The 22500-nt window shown below is 45.7% G+C and overlaps 1 protein-coding gene across 3 annotated transcripts in view; it reads left to right on the top strand.

Annotated features, from left to right (window-relative positions):
- The window catches only part of LOC142311631 (trafficking kinesin-binding protein 1-like), a 100553-nt gene that overhangs the window by 3296 nt on the left and 74757 nt on the right, over nt 1–22500 (top strand). For all 3 annotated transcript variants that reach the window (XR_012754285.1, XM_075350193.1, XM_075350195.1), the window contains exon 2: nt 15170–15447. Coding sequence is in view for 2 of the 3 variants with exons in the window: in XM_075350193.1 (XP_075206308.1) it covers nt 15170–15447 (278 nt within the window). In the remaining variant the exon portion in view is untranslated. The remainder of the gene's footprint in view (nt 1–15169; nt 15448–22500) is intronic.

Raw genomic sequence — 22500 nt, 5'->3', positions numbered from 1 at the left:
TTCCAGTATGCAAATCATATATTAGCAGTCATATGACAACAGCTCAAGCTGACAGCAGAGGAAAATCCTGACTGTGTGCATACTGCACACTACTAAGATTTGTCATTCTTCAGTCACAGAACAGTGACTACATAAATTTATCTTCAGCACTGAAAACCATATTTAATGATCAAATTCTGGCTGCCTGTAGATACCACTAGGGGGAGCTTACTGCGTTCTGTTTATACAGCCAATTAAATATTAAAGAGTGGTTCTTGTGTTTAGACGATATTATGGTCGGCCACTGCTTTGTTTATATTTGGCATTACAGAGCCCCGCAGTTGTGATCGGTGGGGTTCCAGTGGTGGGTCCCCCATGATCATCAAGTCCTCACCTATCTGATTTAGTGGTAACTTCTAAAGATTATTATTATTATTTATTATTATAGCGCCATTTATTCCATGGCGCTTTACAAGTGAAAGAGGGTATACGTACAACAATCATTAACAGTACAAGACAGACTGGTATAGGAGGAGAGAGGAACCTGCCCGCGAGGGCTCACAGTCTACAGGGAATGAGTGAGGGGACAGTAGGTGAGGACAGAGCTGGTTGTGCAGTGGTCTACTGGACTGAGGGCTATTGTAGGTTGTAGGCTTGGTGGAAGAGGTGGGTCTTGAGGTTCCTCTTGAAGCTAAAGATGGCAAGAACCCCTTGCAGCACTATGGGGTAAGCTCCCTGGTGGTAATCCTATCTAGCTGGGAAGAGGTGGAAAGATGGCCATACATGCAAGTGGCTTCCTCTTTTTAAAGTCCAAGAGACTATGAAACTAGTGTAGACAGACTTCAGCTGAGAGGTCCATGTGCCTGAACGGCCACCTCTCCTATATGTGGCTGCTTAGGAGTCAGATGAGGTCTGGATCCATGAGGCGAGCTTGACATAGACCAATTGTTTCCTCCTTAGGAGACCCATCAATATAACCAGCCCCCTGGACCTGAACTGACTAAAGCGGGCTTTACACACTGCGATATCGGTCCTGATATCGCTAGTGTGGGTACCCGCCCCCATCTGTTGCGCGACACGGGCAAATCGCTGCCCGTGCCACACATCGCCCAGACCCGTCACACACACTTACCTGTCCGGCGACGTCGCTGTGACCGGCGAACCGCCTCCTTTCTAAGGGGGCGGTCCGTGCGGCGTCACAGCGACGTCACTGAGCGACCGCCCAATAGCAGCGGAGGGGCGGAGATGAGAAGGACGTAACATCCCGCCCACCTCCTTCCTTCCGCATAGCGGCCGGGAGGCAGGTAAGGAGAGCTTCCTCGTTCCTGCGGTGTCACACGAAAGGATGTGTGCTGCCGCAGGAACGAGGAACAACTTCATTACTGCTGCAGTAACTATTTTTGAGAATGGACCCCCCATGTCACCGATGAGCGATTTTGCACGTTTTTGCAACGATGCAAATTCGCTCATCGGTGTCACACGCAACAACATCGCTAATGCGGCCGGATGTGCGTCACCAATTCCGTGACCCCAACGAGTTCGCATTAGCGATGTCGTAGCGTTTAAAGCCCCCTTAAACAGTGTGCGCGGCTCCCTGCTCTCTGCACATGTAGCGACGTTATGATCGCTGCTGCGTCGCTGTGTTTGACAGCTAAGCAGCGATCATAACAGCGACTTACAAGGTCGCTGTTACGTCACAGAAAATGGTGACGTAACAGCGACGTCGTTATTGTTGTCATTATGTGTGAACCCAGCCTAACCTTAGTGTGTAATCATTTATATAAGAACAGCTATTGTCCATTGTTTGATGCTGCAGAATCTACAATCTTTATGCCTAGACATCAATTGTGGTCAACTATACCGCCAAAATAATGGAGGCATCTGCCCTGTCCACACAATGATGGCTTCCTGAATTATTCACCACCTGGTAAACAGTCCATGGTCTGTAGGACGCTCTGCTCACACCTGTCAGATCGCTCCATATGTTACAGCGGATACCTGACAAATGAGCCTATCCCTGGGTGAAGATCACCTCTGCTCGATAGTATTCCGTGTCCTCCTAGAATGAATGTTGAAAGCAATGAGATGACAAGCAGAGCACATTGATATCATTGTTACAGTAACCCATGGTCTTCAGTGTCACCTTTAGATTTGGCTAGGGATTTTTTTCCACTCCTTTCGTTGCTCCAAGATATATAGCAAAGTTTGTAACTGATGTTCCTTTCAAAGAGTTGACAAAACTGGGAACATACTCTTAAATTGGATGTGTTTTAAAAAGAAAAAAAAAGTTCCTTTGCTGAGAGAATCTTTTATATGTGTTCCTTTTATGTACTGTGTAATGGCCGTGTCTAACCGTACAGGAACATGGCCTGCTCATACCACCGCTTCTGACCGGGGAGGAACCAAAAGATAGTATACAGACATTACAGCACAGGATCACTGCTTATTCTTTCTGTGAGGTAAAACATTTCCCTCTTTTGTTTTTTTATAAAAAAATGTTTTACCGCAATGAATAATTTGTGATTCCGGGCTGTAATGTTTGATGCCTTTTACTTCCTCTCCGGCCCGGGAGATGTGGTATGATCAGACTATGTCCATGTACGGTCAGACACGGCCATTACACAGTACATAGCAGGGACACAAGTATAAGATTATCTCCACACAGGAACATTTTTTTAAACACATCCAATTGTGGAAATTATTAATATTCCAAGAGCTATTGATTTAAAATTAACTTTGTTCGTGGGAAAAAAACCCTTTAAGGAGTGTTCAGTTTAAGTCTGGAGGAAAATACTGAGCCTTGGGCGCCACTGGTTAAGGAAATCCGAATGGGATGAAAAGCAGATCCAACGTCATGTAGAATAAGTGAGAAATTTAATGTCAAATGTAACTCAAAGGTAAAAACCAATGCATAGACATGAAATGGCAGGTAAAGAGTCCATGCAACGCGTTTCACCGCCAGATCGGCATCTTCATCATGGCCTGCTAAAACTAAAGCCCCCAACATCACGGACTCCAGGAGCATTATTCTGCCTAAGAACTTGTCATTTGCTTCCCAATAATAGCTATATATTTGACTACAGTCCAGTCAAACTGTTTTCGACAGATATTATTGTCGACCTTAGGGGGGATATTTGAGAGTAAGGGTTGGATGGGCAAAATGTACCCAGGTGCAGGGTCAACGGCCTTCATTGTTATGTTTGGAGCCATTTATAGGTTCGAGAACCCATGAGAACCTTCCCACTTCTCTGCCCACAGACATGAAACACATCCTTTTAGTTGTTGCTTCATTTCATTTTCAGTATTGAGTACATGCTGGAAAAAAATCCCCTCCTGCTTCACTATCACACCTAGATGATAATCACTTCTCCAGTGACCAAAGTTTTCTTTGTCCTCCATGTGTCTTTACCATCAAAGTGGTTTTACCATTAATCTTGGTGTGATTTTTCACTCCCATATAAAACCAAATTCATAGCTTCTTATTAGTCTGAGACACCTGAGTATCTAAAAGATAGCAGTACAGAGGACAGGTCCATCTAAAACATATTGTTGAAGGGTTTGTCCAGGACTTTCATGTCCTTGACTTCTCATTAATATCAAGTTGGTGCTGATCAGATACCCGGCACTCGTGTAGTAGCTGTTGTCAGATACTGTAGACCAGATCTTATTGAAGTGAATGAGATCTAAGCTGCAAGAACTTTATTATACTGAGCTGTTCCAGCTCTGTAAACTGCATAAATCCGGCTGTGTGAGCTCCAAATAGCTGATCAGTAGGGGTGTCAGTTCTCATACCAATGATCTGTTCTCGGGAGAAGTCATCCATATCAGAAATCTTGGACAACCCTTTAAATTGCACATTTTACTCAAGCCATTACAAAGTTTATGCAGTTGATCCCAGGTATATCTGGTCCAACAAACTGAGCTGAGTGACGATTGCCCACTGCATATCCCACATGGGTGGTCACCCAGTTGTTTTTAATGGCTTACAAGGGAGAGGTAAGCATTACAGCATCATTTTGGCTGTCACCTAGAAGTGGAGGAACACTAGAGATGAGGAAGTCGAATTGTGCTGGTCTCATCAGATATCCAGTCTGCTCCTCCATGCCAGCTTCACTTCTGCACCTGACATTGTAGCCATCTCCTTTGCCTTTTTAAGCCCTTTGACATCACAGCTTTGCATGTGGCCTAGCCACTATTCCGTCATGTCATGACGACACAGGCCTACGTACCAGAGACATCCAGGATGCCAAGCCCAGGTGTGGAGACCGGCCGCCATGTTGAACTATACGCAACACCAGACCAGGGCAGCAAGAATCAAATTTCTCGTCTCTAGTAACAACACCTTTTGGTATCTGTAATGGCGGCCATATTGGTTGTCTCAAATCTTTGACTAAAAATTCCAATTGAGAAACAAACAAAATTAAAAAAAATATTTCTAAGTGGAAAAGTTCAGAAAATATGGGTCTTTGTTACAGATCAGTGATGGTTTGTTAGTTTGACATCAATATTTTTTCCCTTTCGCCCATGACAGCACCCTTAAGGCCACTTCACACATAACGAGATCGTTGCTACGTTACAGTTTCTGTGACGCAACAACGACTTCACTAGCGATCTCGTCATGTTTGACACGTACCAACGATCGGCCCCCTGCTGTGAAATCGTTGGTCGATGCTGAACAGCCTGGGCCATTTTTGGCTCGTTGGAGTCCTGCTGGGCAGGATGGATCTGTATGTTTGACACCTACCTACGATTTCGTTAACTACCTAGATTAGAACTTTAGTGTGGCACGTAGGCGTGTAGTTGCGTCCCCATTTCCGCGCCCCCTCTGCACCGATTGGTTGGCACTGATAAACACTCGGGAACGAAGGAGGGATGAATCCGGGTGCAGATGCAGCTTCGATCCGAAAAGCAAGCAAGCAACCGGGTACAAAGTACGAATGAATCGGGGTGGAGTCGCAGGTTCTATTCTCAAAGCAAAGCTCAAAAGAAGTGACAAAGGATGACACGATACAAAAGTTACCTTTTAGGCCCGCCCAATCAGAACGCAGTATTGCCCACCAATCGGAGAGAAGGGGTGTGGAAAAGGTGACGCAATGCACGACTACGTGGCTCACTGCGTTTCACTATGCCCCTAATCGAGATCGGAATCGTTACCACAGCTGTTGTGTGACAGGGTCCCGACGATTTACAAGATAGTTTATACGGGTCGCATGCTCGTTCCTAAAGTCGGCGTGTGTGACACCTCACATACGATTTCACCAACGACTCCGCAACGATCCGGGAACTGTGACGTAGTAGCGATCTCGTTATGTGTGACTGGACCTTAAGTTAGGTGGTGCTGTCATGGGCTTCTGAAAATCCCATTACCGGTAAGTAATTTAGATTATCTCAGAAATGGAGGAGTCATCAGATGGCTCTCTGAGGATTACAATGGCAAACAATCCAGCAGATACTTTGTGAAGTTGTTGAGCTGAAGGCTAAAGCTGGGTTTACACACTGCAACATCGCAAACGACATCGCTGTAACGTCACCGGTTTTGTGACGTTACAGCGACCTCCCCAGCGACATTGCAGTGTGTGAAACCTATCAGCGACCTGGCCCCTGCTGTGAAGTTCTGATCGCTACAAATCGTTCAGGACCATTCCTAGGTCCTTTGTTTCCCGCTGTGCAGCATGCATCGCTAGCAAGTTTCAATGTGTAAAGGGGACTTTACAGCGACTCCGCGGCTCTGTCTGTGTAGCGTCCTGATTAGCGGTCACCGGTGAAGGATTCACCGGTGACCGCTAATCCCCCGAGTGACTGAAGTGTCCCCCCTCTCTCATACTCACCGATCCCCGATCACCGGCGCTGCATGGCGTTCACTCTGCTCCAGCGGCTTTTCCTTTTTTGAAAAAGCCGGCCGCTCATTACACAATCTCGTATTCCCTGCTTTTCCCCGCCCACCGGCAAATATGATTGGTTGCAGTGAGACACGCCCACACGCTGAGTGACAGCTGTGTCACTGCACCCAATCACAGCAGCCGGTGGGCGTGTCTATATTGTGCAGTAAAATAAATAAATTAAAAAATCCGGCGTGAGGTCCCCCCCAATTTTAATACCAGCCAGATAAAGCCATACGGCTAAAGGCTGGTATTCTCAGGATGGGGAGCTCCACGTTATGGGGAGCCCCCCAGCCTAACAATATCAGCCAGCAGCCGCCCAGAATTGCCGCATACATTAGATGCGACAGTTCTGGGACTGTACCCGGCTCTTCCCGATTTGCCCTGGTGCGTTGGCAAATCGGGGTAATAAGGAGTTATTGGCAGCCAATAGCTGCCAATAAGTCCTAGATTAATCATGTCAGGCGTCTATGAGACACCTTCCATGATTAATCTGTAAATTACAGTTAAAAAACACACACCCGAAAAATCCTTTATTAGAAATAAAAAACACTAACAAATTCCCTCATTACCAATTTATTACCCACAACAAAGCCCTCCTTGCCCGGCGTAATCCACGGTCCTCCGTCGCATCCAGCTCTGCTGCATGCAGGTGACAGGAGCAGCAGAAGACACAGCCGCTCCTGTCACCTGCACGCAGCTAATGAAGAGAGCCGTGTGATCGGCTGAGCTGTCACTGAGGTTACCTGGATCCAGCGGTGGCCGCAGGTAACCTCAGTGACAGCTCAGCTGATCGCGCTACTCACCGCCGCTCCGGTCAGCTCCAGGCAGCAAATGAGGTGAGTAGCGCGATCAGCTGAGTTGTCACTGAGGTTACCCGCGGCCACCGCTGGATCCAGGTAACCTCAGTGACAGCTCAGCCGATCACACTGCTCTCTTCATTAGCTGCGTGCAGGTGACAGGAGCGGCTGTGTCTTCTGCTGCTCCTGTCACCTGCATGCAGCAGAGCTGGAAGCGACGTTGGAGGACCGTGGATTACGCCGGACAAGGAGGGCTTTGTTGTGGGTAATAAATTGGTAATGAGGGAATGTGTTTGTGTTTTTAATTTCTAATAAAGGATTTTTTCGGGTGTGTGTGTGTTTATTTACTGTCACTTACAGATTAATCATGGAAGGAATCTCGGGGAGACGCCTAACATTATTAATCTAGGACTTATTGGCAGCTATTGGCTGCCAATAACTCCTTATTACCCCGATTTGCCAACGCACCAGGGCAAATCGGGAAGAGCCGGGTACAGTCCCAGAACTGTCGCATCTAATGTATGCGGCAATTCTGGTCGGCTGCTGACTGATATTGTTAGGCTGGGGGGCTCCCCATAACGTGGGGCTCCCCATCCTGAGAATACCAGCCTGCAGCCGTATGGCTTTATCTGGCTGGTATTAAAATAGGGGGAACCGCACGCCGGATTTTTTAATTTATTTATTTATTTTACTGCACAGTATAGACACGCCCACCGGCTGCTGTGATTGGGTGCAGTGACACAGCTGTCACTCAGCGTGTGGGCGTGTCTCACTGCAACCAATCACATTTGCCGGTGGGCGGGGAAAGCAGGGAATACGAGATTGTTTAATGAGCGGCCGGCTTTTTCAAAAAAGGAAAAACCGCCGGAGCAGTGTGAACGCCGTGCAGCGCCGGTGATCGGGGATCGGTGAGTATGAGAGAGGGGGGGAAATCACCAGCAAATGAGGTGAGTAACGCGATCAGCTGAACTGTCACTGAGGTTACCCGCGGCCACCGCTGCATCCACCGCTGGATCCAGGTAACCTCAGTGACAGCTCAGCCGATCACACGGCTCTCTTCATTAGCTGCGTGCAGGTGACAGGAGCGGCTGTGTCTTCTGCTACTCCTGTCACCTGCATGCAGCAGAGCTGGATGCGACGTTGGAGGACCGTGGATTACGCCGGACAAGGAGGGCTTTGTTGTGGGTAATAAATTGGTAATGAGGGAATGTGTTTGTGTTTTTTATTTCTAATAAAGGATTTTTCGGGTGTGTGTTTTTTAACTGTAATTTACAGATTAATCATGGAAGGTATCTCGGGGAGACTCCTGACATGATTAATCTTGGACTTTTTGGCAGCTATGGGCTGCCAATAACTCCTTATTACCCCGATTTGCCAACGCACCAGGGCAAATCGGGAAGAGCCGGGTACAGTCCCAGATCTGTCGCATCTAATGAATGCGGCAATTCTGGGCGTCTGCTGGCTGATATTGTTAGGCTGGGGGGCTCCCCATAACGTGGAGCTCCCCATCCTGAGAATACCAGCCTTCAGCCGTATGGCTTTATCTGGCTGGTTTTAAAATAGGGGGGGACCGCACGCCGGATTTTTTAATTTATTTATTTACACGGCACACAGAGCCGCGCGGCATTAAATGAAGTCGGGTGAAGTTCACCTGCTGTCCCCAACGACCAGCTAGTCGCTCTGCAGGTCCGGATCGCTGTTAGGTCGTTGGCCAGGTCTGCCTGTTTGACCGCTCACCAGAGACTTTGTAGCGATCCCGGCTAGGTTGAGATCGCAGGTTGGATCGCTAGAAAGTCTCAGTGTGTAAACCCAGCATTTCTTTCTTTGTACTTGTTTGTTCTGGATAAACATTTACTTTTCATGGGAAAGGGGGGTCCTCCTTTGTGTAGACGGCTTCCTGTGTCCTCTGACCCCACTCCTGATGGACAGAGCCCTCCAATATGTCTATAGGTTTGTAAACTGGTTGGTTAATCTATTGATAATAGATTGTCAGTCGAAGATAAGTAAAGCCCGCTTTAGGGGTGCTTCACACACATCGAGATCGCTACGGAGATCGCTGCTGAGTCACGTTTTTTTGTGACCTCTTTAGCGATCTCGCTGTGTGTGACACTGAGCAGGGATCTGGCCCCTGCTGTGAGATCGCTGCTCGTTACACACAGCCCTGGTTCGTTTTTTTATTGTTGCTCTCCCGCTGATAAGCACACATCGCTGTGTGTGACAGCGAGAGAGCAACAATCCTGAATGTGCAGGGACCAGGAGCCGGCGTCTAACAGCCTGCGGTAAGCTGTAACCAAGGTAAACATCGGGTAACCAAGGTGGTTACCCGATATTTACCTTCGTTACCAGCCTCCGCAGCTCTCACGCTGCCGCTGCCGGCTCCTGCTCCCTGCACACACAGCTAAGCGGTGTGCGCTGGTAACTAATGTAAACATCGGATAACCATACCCGATGTTTACCTTAGTTACCAGTGTCCGCAGCTTCCAGACGCCGGCTCCGTGCAAGCGCAGCGTCGCTTGCACGTCGCTGCTGGCTGGGGGCTGGTCACTGGTCGCTGGTGAGATCTGCCTGTTTGACAGCTCACCAGCAACCATGTAGCGATGCAGCAGCGATCCTGACCAGGTCAGATCGCTGCTTGGATCGCTGCTGCATCGCTAAAGTGTGAAGGCACCCTTACACGTTACAATATATCTTACGATGTGTCGGCGGGGTCACGTCGTAAGTGACGCACATCCGGCATCGTAAGGTACATTGTAGTGTGTGACAGGTACGTGCGATTGCGATTGAACGATAAAACGTTCATCGCATACACGTCGTTGAATCCTATCGAATTGCACGTCGGTTGTTCAATGTTCCCGAGGCAGAACACATCGCAGTGTGTGACACCCCGGGAACATTGAACAGATCTTACCTGCCTCCCGCGGCTGCAGCCGCCAATGCGTAAGGAAGGAGGTGGGCGGGATGTTTACATCCCGCTCATCTCCACCCCGCCGCTTCTATTGGCCGGCTGCCGCGTGACGTCGATGTGACGTCGAACGTCCCTCCCACTCCAGGAAGTGGACGTTCGCCGCCCACAGCGAGGTCGTATGGACGGGTAAGTATGTGTGACGGGGGTTAATCGTTTGTGCGGCACGTTCAACAAATTGAACGTGCCGCACATACGATGGGGGCGTTGCAAATCGCATACGATATTGTATGCGAAATTGCAACGTGTAAAGCAGGCTTAAGATCCTTTGCTCGGAGGTAATTTTTTTTGGTTTTACAGAGGCTTAATGACAGCAGCAACATCTTAAGCCCCCGTCACACATAGCGATGTTGTTAGCAAGATCGCTGAAACACTACAGGTTTTGTGACGCCACAGCGACCCTGCTAGCTATCTCGCTACGTGTGACACTTCGCAGCGTCCAGCCCCCCGCTGCGATATCGCCGATCGTACCTGAATGTCCTGGTTCATTTTTGGATCTTTGGTGTCCCGCTGGGCAGCATGCATCACAGTGTTTGATGCTATAACAACGACGAGTGACCTCGTTGGCACACTTGGGTGGAAACACTATGCCTCTATCGAGGTCTGCGTCGTCAGAATAGCTGCTATGTGACAGGGTCCCAACGACCGCGAGGTCATTATACGGATACCGTATCGTTGCGTCGCTGATCAGATCTGCCTGTTTGCCAGCTCACTAGTGACCATGCAGCAACGTACCAGCGATCCTGACCAGGTCGTATCATTGTCGGGATCACTGGAACGTCGCTACGTGTAACTGGACCCTTAGACGTCAGAATTCAGGCCTCTTTATGACAAGGATGTAACCTGAAATTTGTCAGGAAATGCTCATAGAGAACTACCAAAATATGAGATCAGGGAAAATGGCCTGTTTTATAGTATAGCACCACTCTTGTCAATCAGAATATCAATATCAGAAACTACAGTTCAGAACCATTCACTTGAATAGGAGATAATTTACTGTCCTCGGAAGGGGTCACTAAACCATGTACGGGGCTGTGCAATTCTGGCTCAGTAGAGGGTTTATATGTGCCGGAGCAGAAAACGGCTGACTTTGGGTGCCAGATGTCGGATCCTCAATAATCTGATATTGATGACCTGTTTTATGGATATGCCAACAATGGGTTTTATCCAGACAACTCTTTTTTAAGGGTCTGTTCACACAAGTCTGATCGGACATGGATTCCACTGTGTGTTCTGCACCAAAATTTTGCAATATATTCTGCATATATGAAGCGGTCAAGTTCGGCTTTGGAGACCTGTGTCCGGTCCATGCTTCATGGTCGATAGTCTGAGCCCGAGACATGGATGTGTGACACCGGCGATGGCCTAATTTAAATGAGAATTTAGCTAATTTTCATGCAGATCTGCTGCGCAACAGAAACACATCCACAACACAAATCTATGCCATTCTTGGAACTATACTTTGGCTTTAAAGGGATTGTTCAAAAGCGGGCTCATCATGATTTAAAGGGGGCTTTACATGCTACGATATCGTTAATGTTTGATCGTCGGGGTCACATTGTTAGTGATGCACATCTGGCGTCATTAACGATATCGCAGCGTGTGACACTGACCAGCGACCTTGGGCGATCTCAAAAATGGTGAAAATCGTTCACCATGGAGAGGTCGTCCCAAACTCAAAAATCGGTAAGGATTGTTTAGCGTTGTGATTCATCGCTCATGCGGCAGCACACATCGCTATGTGTGACACCGCATGAGCGAGGAACGTCTCCTTACCTGCCGCCGGCCCCAATGCGGAAGGAAGAGGTGGGCGGGATGTTTACATCACGCTCGGCTCCGCCCCTCCGCTTTGATTGGCCGGCCGCTGTGTGACGTTGCGGTGACGTCGCTGTGATGCCGAACGTCCCTTCCCCTTGAAGGAGGGATTGTTCGGCAGTCACAGCGCCGCCGCCGACCAGGTAAGTATGTGTGACGCTGCGTAGCGATAATGTTCGCTACGGCAGCGATCACAAACAATCGCATGCACGACGGGGGCGGGTACTTACACGCTCGCTATCGCTACAAATTGCTAGTGATATCGCTACCGTGTAAAGCCCCCTTTACTATTGCAAAAAAAAATAAATGGGGGGAAAAAAATATATAATACACGCACACGCACGCATAGATGATAGATCTGTTTGTGTATGCATATTATATATAGATGTTGTATGCATACTCAAAAATATATATATATATAAAAGTATTGGCACCCCTGCAATTCTGTCAGATAATACTCAGTTTCTTCTTGAAAATTATTGCAATCACAAATTCTTTGGTATTATTATCTTCATTTAATTTGTCTTCAATGAAAAAAGAAAAAAAAATTGTCATAAAGCCAAATTGGATATAATTCCACACCCAACATAAAAAAGGGGGTGGACAAAAGTATTGGCACTGTTTGAAAAATCATGTGATGCTTCTCTAATTTGTGTAATTAACAGCACCTGTAACTTACCTGTGGCACCTAACAGGTGTTGGCAATATCTAAATCACACTTGCAGCCAGTTGACATGGATTAAAGTTGACTCAACCTCTGTCCTGTGTCCTTGTGTGTACCATATTGAGCATGGAGAAAAGAAAGAAGACCAAAGAACTGTCTGAAGACTTGAGAATCAAAATTGTGAGGAAGCATGAGCAATCTCAAGGCTACAAGTCCATCTCCAAAGATCTGAAAGTTCCTGTGTCTACGGTGCGCAGTGTCATCAAGAAGTTTAAAGCCCATGGCACTGTGGCTAACCTCCCTAGATGTGGAAGGAAAAGAAAAATTGACGAGAGATTTCAACGCAAGATTGTGCAGATGGTGGATAAAGTACATCCACTAACATCCAAACAAGTTCAAGCTGCCCGGCAGTCCGAGAGTACAACGTTGTCAACCAGTACTATCCGTCGGCGTCTGAATGAAAAGGGACTGTATGGTAGGATACCCAGGAAGACCCCACTTCTTATCTCGAGACATAAAAAAGCCAGGCTGGAGTTTGCCAAAACTTACCTGAGAAAGCCTAAAACGTTTTGGAAGAATGTTCTCTGGTCAGGTGAGACAAAAGTAGAGCTTTTTTGGGAAAAGCCATCACCATAGAGTTTACAGGAAAAAAAAAAAAAAAGAGGCATTCAAAGAAAAGAACACGGTCCCTACAGTCAAACATGGTGGAGGTTCCCTGATGTTTTGGGGTTGCTTTGCTGCCTCTGGCACTGGACTGCTTGACCGTGTGCATGGCATTATGAAGTCTGAAGACTACCAACAAATTTTGCAGCATAATGTAGGGCCCAGTGTGAGAAAGCTGGGTCTCCCTCAGAGGTCATGGGTCTTCCAGCAGGACAATGACCAAAAACACACTTCAAAAAGCACTAGAAAATGGTTTGATAGAAAGCACTGGAGACTACTAAAGTGGCCAGCAATGAGTCCAGACCTGAATCCCATAGAACACCTGTGGAGAGATCAAAAAATGGCAGTTTGGAGAAGGCACCCTTCAAATCTCAGGGACCTGGAGCAGTTTGCCAAAGAAGAATGGTCTAAAATTCCAGGAGAGCATTGTAAGAAACTCATTGATGGTTACCGGAAGCGGTTATTCGCAGTTATTTTGGCTAAAGGTTGTGCAACCACGTATTAGGCTAAGGGTGCCAATACTTTTGTCTGGCCCATTTTTGGAGTTTTGTGTGAAATGATCAATAATTTGATTTTTGTCTCATTCTCTTTTGTGTTTTTTTTCATTGCAAGAAAAATAAATGAAGATAATAGTACCAAAGAATTTGTGATTGCAATCATTTTCAAGAAGAAACTGAGTATTCTCTGACAGAATTGCAGGGGTGCCAAAATATATAATATATATATATATATATATATATATATATATATATATATATATATATAATATATATATGCCAGTTCATAGGTAACGCAGCAGTGGATCAGTAACTGAGTGTACTTTCTTTCTTTCCTTTTTTTTTTTTTTTAGTGTGTTTAGTTTTATAACCATGCGGTACCCGATGAGGATAACCCCTTTAAAGCAACAAGTGAACAGTACTACCCATTGAGCAGAAGCTGCTCTGTTAAAGCAAAGGCTGATTGTGCTGGTTTGCTGTCCTCTGCTGGTAGAGCGGCGGTATGGCAAGTTCTTCCAAGGTCCTATTGTTACTGAAACTCCTTGCATATCTCACTGGCACCTTTAAAGCCTACGCCAGCATAGCCCGGTTGTTTCTGGGAAAGCTGGGCGGCGGAGCAGATTTCCCATAGTCCTGAATAGTAAACCTCCTAGCTCTTCTATAATGTATTTTTTCCCAGTGTTACAGCAGATCTAGTGTCGCCAATATAAAGCAAGATAGCTGTTGGTTTAGGACGCCTTTGTATCATCTCTAACAGTAGAAGCATTAATAAATCATTAAAATATTGAAGGGGCATTCTCAAGCTTGAACGTTTACCACTATCCAGTAAATAAGGAAAAATCTGCTGGGACCCCCACTAATCCTGAGAACTGGGGCTCCGAAGGGCATCGTGTGCGTGGAGTGATTGCTCCATTTATTCTTAATAGAACTGCTGGATACAGCCAAGTGCCGGGCTTGGGAATTTCCAGCGGTCCCAGAATGAAAGCATGCATGGGCAATATGCATGATAGACCTCCGCTCCATTCTCTGCAGAGACCCTGTTCTTGGGAGTCCGAGCAGCAGACCCTTAGTGTTTGGGAAGCTACCCCTTATCCAATAGACAGAGGATGACTTTCAAGCTTAAAGGGGGTTTCCCATGAACAAAGTTGATTTTAATTAATTGATCTTGGAATAATAAGTTTCCAATTAAATGTTTCCTGTGCTGAGATAATCTTATATATGTGCCCCTGCTATGTGCTGTGTAATGGCCGTGTCTGACCGTACAGGAACATGGTCTGATCACACCACAGCTCATTTACCGGGAAGCAAAAGTAAGTTTATAGATATTACAGCAGGGGATCATAGATGATTCCTTTTGTGAGGTAAAACATTTCCTGCCTGTTTTTAAAAAAATGTTTTACCTCAAAGAAAGAATAATTTGTGATCCCGTGTTGAAATGTTCGTATACTTTTATTTACTTCCTCCCCTGCCCAGGAGCTGTGGTATGAGCAGGCCATGTCCCTGTACGGTCAGACACAGCCATTGCACAGTACATAGCAGGGGCTCATATATAAGATTATTTTAGCACAGGAACAGGTTTTTAAAACCCATCCAATTGTGGAACTTATTACTATTCCAATATACAGTATATTGCTTAAAATCAACTTGGTTCTTGGGACAACCCCTTTAAGAATACCCTACGACATATACGGCCTTAGTGTGAACACTGACTGACTGACTGGGAATTTCTGGATGGTTGTCAACCTGTAAAAATTGCTGAATATGTTGTGAAATGACTGAACACAAGGCTTCCCTCTCTGACATAAGTCTACTGGAGTGATTTTTCTATTGTTGATGATGATGTGCAATGCGATCACTCTCTGTTATCAGCTGATTTGCAGGCTGACCCCATTTTGTTTCTGTTTCCACAGGGCGGTCACCAGTAGCCTGGCCCAGGAGAGGCCTGGTTATCTGTTTTGCCTACCAGAGCAGGGATTCCTCAAACCTTCAGCGCATGGCAGCTTGCATCTCCCGCTGACTCCTGCCAAGCTGGACCCCTCCGAATTCTGTGAGGAGGCTGCCAGATACCCACCTGCGTACTCCAGTGATATCCCAGTGCCTGACCGCAAACCCACAGTCCGGGAGGATGAGAAACACACGGCACCAGCAGAGAGCAGCCGCCATGTCAGAGATGCTTGTACAATCACAGGTGAGTGGGTATGTGGTCACCTGGTGCCACCACCATCTCTGCTATTCTGATATCTAAAACCATGTTGCTAGCTTCCCCTAGGAAGTGTCTTTGCCATTTTAGTTAGGCGGAATGGAAGAGAGATTTTTGGGAGGATAAAGTTCTAAAATTATTCTTTGCACTCACTTATCTAACATATTATGGAATTACATTATGAATAGTGATGGGCAGACCCGGACTGGAAAAGTCTAGATCTGCGCGGTTTCATAGGTGCCCGGGTGCCGAACCCGGGCCTGGGATTCCGGTTGTTGATCCAAATCGGTCACTGGGGGAATTTAAAAACAAAAAAAATAAGGGAAAAATAAAGAAAATAAGAATGGAGCAAGCGCTTCATACTTAGGCACTGTGCACACTAGCCGGATTTTCCCGCGGATTTCCTGCGGTTTTGCTGCATGTTTCGCTGCAGAAAATGTTCATAACATCTCTGCAGTGATTTACCAGCAAATCCAATTGCATGTCACTTCTTTTCCGCACGTCGCTGCGGGATTTCACTCCATTGACTGCCATGTAATCGTGAAATCCCGCAGGGAATAACGCAGGCAGCAAATTCTGTGTGGTTCATTGCGTTTTCCTGCGTTATTCCCTGAGGGATTTCGCGTTTTCGGGACATAATGTTCATCACTGCCTGCGTTTTGCAGGGAAGTGATGTCATTAAGAGGAAGCGCAGCAGAGAGTAAACACACACATATTAGACACAGATATATAGTTAACACACACATCATACTCACACACAGATACAGACATATAGAATACACATACAAATCAAACATACATATATATATATATATATAACAACATGGGCTCCGCTGTATTTTTGAGAATATCAGCCCGCAGCTCCCCCGGGACTGTCGCATCCATTATGCAGCAGTCTTGGAGTGTCCCCTGCTCTCCAGATTGCCGTGATGCGGTGGCAATCCAGGTAATAAGGAGTTAAATGGCAGCGGATCGCCGCCATTTAAGTCCAGGCTTAATCATGGCAGCGTCTATGAGACAGCTTTCATGATTAACCCGTAAGTAAAGTGAATAAACACATACATCGAAAAATCCTTTATTTTAAATAAAAGACAAAAAGCCCCCACTTTCACCCCTTTATTAACCCCTCCCAACACACACCTCCGGCGTAATCCACCGAGGTCCTACGACGCTTGCATCCAGCCGCGACTGACATACTCAATGCAGCCTCGTAACGAGACTGCAGAGGTAACTACAGGTCATTTCTCACGATCGGTAATGTGAACACACTACTGCTTGGGAGAACTGCAGTCACAGGGACTCTATCTATCAATTGATAGAGGACAGATCAGTCTATTGATTATCTATCCATCTGTTTATCCTTGTATCTATCCTTCTATCTATCTATCCATTATCTATCTATCTATCCATTATCTATCTATCTATCTATCTATCTATTTCTCTATCTATATCAGAAGGAAATTACTTTTTTTCAACGTGCTTTATTGCATTAAATGCATTAAAACACATGTACCTACCCGCGAAAAAAGCACCGAAACCGCACTAAAACGCAATAAAACGCATGTGGATTTTGGTGCGGTTTTTTGTGTTGTTTTTTTTTTTCCGCGGGCGCGGTAATCTTTCAGTGCCTGTGGAACATTTTCTTAAGAAAATTCCTTTTTCCAGTGCGCACAGGGCCTTACAAAGGCTTCGGCGTGGCTGGACGCTGCTCCGGCAGCCTCTTCTTCACTTCCTGGGCCGCTCATCGTTGCTCATCCATATGCACTGCTTTCCCCGCCCACTGGCCGTCCTGGAGCCTGTGATTGGTTACAGTCAGCGACACTCAGGGTGAGAGTGCGTCTGAGAGCAACCAATCACAGGCGCTGGTGGGCAGGAAAAGCAGTGCATATGAAATGAGCCTAATGCGCGACACCAGATGTGAATGCGCAGCCTGGGAGCAGCATACAGCCACACCGGGATCTCTAAGTACAGAACGCTTGCTCCCAGACCCGTATCCTTTCTACCACCATTTTAATCTCCGGATTCTAGTCCCCATAGACTTATGTGGGGACTGGAATCCAGCCCGGAACCGGATTTTTGTAACCCGATCACCGGGATCAGCAGGCTGTGGTTATCTGCGAGTCCGCTCATCACTAATTATGAGCAATTTTCTAATAAACATTTCCTACCCATATCCTCCCATAACTTTCCACTGCATTGACCACCAAGCATTTCCAGCAATTGCAATAGTACTTTTACTCTATAAGTCTATAGTATACAGACACTAAAAGCAGCACTTGTGTTTTGCTAGCTCTATGGGTGGGCTACTGGGGGTCATCATGGTGGTCCGTAAAAACTGTACTGGTAAGACCTTGGAGCTGGTGTCCATTTAATGTGTACCCTGATTGTTTGTTCTTGTAGCATCTCACTCCCTTTTTGAGCACATGCATGCGGAACCAGACCGAGTGTGCATGTGTGGGGTGTGTCATTCAGTCGACAGCAGTGGAAAGCATGTAAAGCCAGCTTTACACGTTGCAATTTCGCATACGATATCGTATGCGATTTGCAACGCCCCCATCATATGTGTGGCACGTTCAATTTGTTGAACGTGCCGCACAAACGATTAACCCCCGTCACACGTACTTACCCGTCCATACAATCTTACTGTGGGCGGCAAACATCCACTTCCTGGAGTGGGAGGGACGTTCAGCGTCACATCGACATCACGCGGCAGCCGGCCAATAGAAGCGAAGGGGCGGAGCTGAGCGGGACGTAAACATCCCGCCCACCTCCTTCCTTCCGCATTGTCGGCGGGAGCCGCGGGACGCAGGTAAGATCTGTTCAATGTTCCCAGGGTGTCACACACTGCGATGTGTGCTACCCCGGGTACGATGAACAACCCGACGTGCAATTCGTCAGGATTCAGCGACATGTATGCGATGACAGTTTTAACGTTCAATCGCACGTACCTGTCACACACTACAATGAACCTTACGATGCCGGATGTGCGTCACTTACAACGTGACCCCGCCGACACATCGTAAGATATATTGTAGCGTGTAAAGCGCCCTTTATAACCTCAATAGTTCTCTCAATTACTAAATCACAGAGGGGGTCAATTTATACAAGCAAATCCATCTGCAGATGTGTCTGACTTCTGGACAGCATTCCTTATTCACCTTACTTTACCCCTTCACGACCTTAGACGGATCTATCCGTCAAGGATCGTGTCCCATTAAGCCCCGCCCCCTGCCGCGGGCAGGCGGTGGCGGTCTTCACACACATCAGCTGTTTTCAACAGCTGACATGTGTGCCTGCATGTTGCGAGTGGAATCGCTTCCACTCGCAACATTTAACCCCTTAAATCTCGCTGCCAAAGTTTGGCAGTGAGATCTATATGCGCGCGGCCATGTTTTTTACTTACCGCCGCCCCCACTGGAAGTCACGTGAGTGATCACGTGACGTTCGGTGGTTGCCATCGTAGCACAGGGTCATGTGATGACGCCTGCAGCTACGAAGTTTCACTTTCGTTTTTCCTCGGCACAGAGCAGAGGGAAGCCGGAAGTGACTGAATCTGCTCTTTACAGCTGTGTAGCTGTGATCAGCAGATAGATAATAGCGATCGGATTGCTGATCGCTATAGCCCCCTAGGGGGACTAGTAAAATAAAAAAAAAAGTGAAAACATTTTTAAAAAAAACAAAAAAAAAAAAATAAACCTAAAAGTTCAAATCACCCCCCTTTCACCCCATTGAAAATTAAAGGGTTAAAAAAATAAATAAATATACACATATTTGGTATCGCCGCGTTCAGAAATGCCCGATCTATCAAAATATAAAATCAATTAATCTGATTGGTAAACAGCGTAGTGGCAAAAAAATTCCAAACGCCAAAATTAAGTTTTTTGGTCGCCGCAAGTTTTACGCAAAATGCAATAACAGGCGATCAAAACGTACCATCTGCGCAAAAATGGTACCATTAAAAATGTTAGCTCGAGACGCAAAAAATAAGCTGTCACTGAGCCATAGATCCCGAAAAATGAGAGCGCTACGTGTTTCGGAAAATGGCACAAAACGTGCGCCACTTTTATTGGACAAACTTGTGAATTTTTTTTAACCCCTTAGATACAAGTAAACCTATAAATGTTTAGTGTCTACAAACTCGCACCGACCTGAGGCATCACATAGATACATAAGTTTTACCATATAGTGAACACGGTGAATAAAACATCCCAAAAACTATTGTGCGATCACACTTTTTTTGAAGTTTCCACAATTGGAATTTTTTTGCTGTTTTCCAGTACAATATATGGCAAAAACTATGATTTCATTTAAAAGTACAACTCGTCCCGCAAAAAACAAGCCCTCATATGGCAAGATTGACGGAATAATAAAAAAGTTACGGCTCTCGGAAGAAGGGGAGCAAAAACGGAAAGTGCCCGGGGGCTGAAGGGGTTAAAGGAGTGTGATCAGATTGTGTGAGCCCCTCTGCTGGCAGCCTCTTTACATGGGAACCCCTTTCACTCCCAGGCAATTTTTGTATTTTAATTTTTTCTCCCCTTCCAAGAACTGTAACAGTTTTATTTTTATTTTTCTATCGACATAGGTTTGGTTTTTTTCCAGGACAAATTGTAGTTTTGAATGAAATCATTCACTTTACGATGTAATGTACTGAAAAATGGTAAAAAAATTTAATTTCATTGTTACAGCATTCAAATTGCATTAAAAATGACTCTCCAATATGATTCTTGGGGTCAGTACGAATATGGCGATATCAAATGTGTTATATACCCATAATTTTTGGTTTTGGTTTGTCTTCTGTCGATGGAGCTGCGAGAGGGCTTATTTTTTGAGTGTCAGTATGGCTTTATTGGTATAATTTGGGGTAGATATAAAGTTTTGATTGCTTTTTATTGCATTATTTGAGGTGTGGTCACCTGAAAAATGTTAATTATGGCGTTTTGATTTTTTTTTTCTGTTTTTATAATGTTTACAATATGGGTTAATTAACTTCATTGTTGGATTGATCTAAATTTTTCTGAGCACAGCTATACCAGACTGTCATGCCTCCATTGAGCCACAGTCAGGTTTGGTCCTTGTGATAAGGGGGAGTTTGCGGGAATGCCATCCATGTCTTAAAAAGTCTGCACTTCAAACCATGAGTCAAATGTCAGGCATGCGATAATATCTACATAGACCAGAGATGACCACGGGTCCGAGTAGAAGGACTGCTTTATTTTAAGGAGGTACCGGAATAATATAATAGAAGTCAGCTTGATAGGAGCTAAGAATGCGTATACATCATCTATTGGTTAAATGGCAAAAATGAGCTTATTCTGAGATATATATGTATGTGTTTCATCATTTTATATTAAGCTAAGTCAGCATGATTCACAAAAGTCTTATCTGAGTACAGTTCAAATGTCATTTTGATGCTTGTTTTTGGATATCGTCATATAACACTGAATACTATCCATAACACTGGTTCTGAACATTTTGTCTCTTTGTGGGCACTTTTTTGTGTTCATTGCCTTTCTGCCAACAAGTGTTTCCAATGCTGTAATTTAGTGTAATTTAGTGAACTATCACCTGGAGGGTGTAACTATTTTCAGCTTTCCCAGACTTCCATATCCCACTGGTGATATTTCTGAAGTGATCTCTGCTTGGAACTACAGCCTGTCTGCCTAGAGTTTCTTCTGGCAGATATTTACTTTGCATTACCCTTGCTTTTGCTCTGCATCTTACCCCATATTCTTTAGGAGGTTTGTGGAACCCTTGAGGGTGCTTAGGAAGCAGAAGTCCAAGTGGCTTTCTGAGTAATCTAGTTAGGGTTGCTTCAGTCTGCGCAGGAACCTTAAGAAGCTCTAGGTCTGTACAAGAACCAGGTGGGTCAGGTATGGTAGTTTTAATTGGACCTTCTTTCACGCTACTTTCCACATGTGCACACTAGTGTGCATAACACAGATATATATATATATATATATATATATATATATATATATATATGTGTACTGTATAGGTCACTTTACACGCAACGACATCGCTAACGAGATGTTGTTGGGGTCACGGAATTCGTGACGCATATCCGGCCTCGTTAGTGACGTCGTTGCATGTGAAACGCAGGAACGACCGTTAACGATCAAAAATACTCACCATATCGTTGATCGTTGACACGTAGTTCTAATCCCAAACATCGTTGCTGAGGTAGGTACGATGTTGTTTGTCGTTCCTGCGGCAGCACACATCACTATGTGTGACACCGCAGGAACAAGGAAAATCACCGTCCCTGCGGCCACCGGCAATGAGGAAGGAAGGAGGTGGGCGGGATGCGGCCGCTCATCTACGCCCCTCCGCTTCAATTGGGCGGCCGCTTAGTGACGCCGCACGGACCGCACCCTTAAAAAGGAGGCGGTTCGCGGCAGGGCTGTGGAGTCGGAGTCTGAGCTCATTTTGGTGGAGTCGGAGTCGGTATAAAATGCACCAACTCCTAAAATATATAATAAATTGGGGACAGTAGTGCAATGCAGAATGTGCTGAATATTTTTTCATAGGAATTTGGGAAAGTTATGAAATGTCCTATAAATGTCTGTTCTATTCCTGATCTAAGGCTACATTCACACATTGTGTTTTAGCTGCGTTTTTTCAGGATACGTTTGTCAGCTGCAAAAGCAGATCAGCTTTTTAAAAAACCGCATCACCTGAAAAATTTTTGAGCTCATAAATAATGTTTTCAATAGCAAAAGCAGATTAGAAAACACCACATAAACTGACTGCTCATTCTTTGTGAGGATCCTCACAAAACGCTGTGTCTGAATGTCCTATCTTGAAACTCATTGCCTTTGCTGGGATGTCCGGAGTCACTGCATTTCACTGAATTATTTTGCCATCAATGTTCGATATGTTTGTAACAAGAAAGAAATTGTTAGCAAGACACTGGCAGTAAAAGATACTAAAGCTCATCACACCAGCCAGTTTCTCCAGGCCTTAGTGGAAAAAGTTCTGCAAGATTACAAACTCAAAATAGAACAGGTTCTTGCCATTGTAACGGACAATGCATCAAACATG

The sequence above is a fragment of the Anomaloglossus baeobatrachus genome, chromosome 5 (assembly GCF_048569485.1).
Source record: "Anomaloglossus baeobatrachus isolate aAnoBae1 chromosome 5, aAnoBae1.hap1, whole genome shotgun sequence".
NCBI classification, from domain to species: domain Eukaryota; kingdom Metazoa; phylum Chordata; class Amphibia; order Anura; family Aromobatidae; genus Anomaloglossus; species Anomaloglossus baeobatrachus.
Note: the sequence above shows the minus strand (reverse complement) of the source record. Positions and strands in the feature narration are given on the sequence as shown.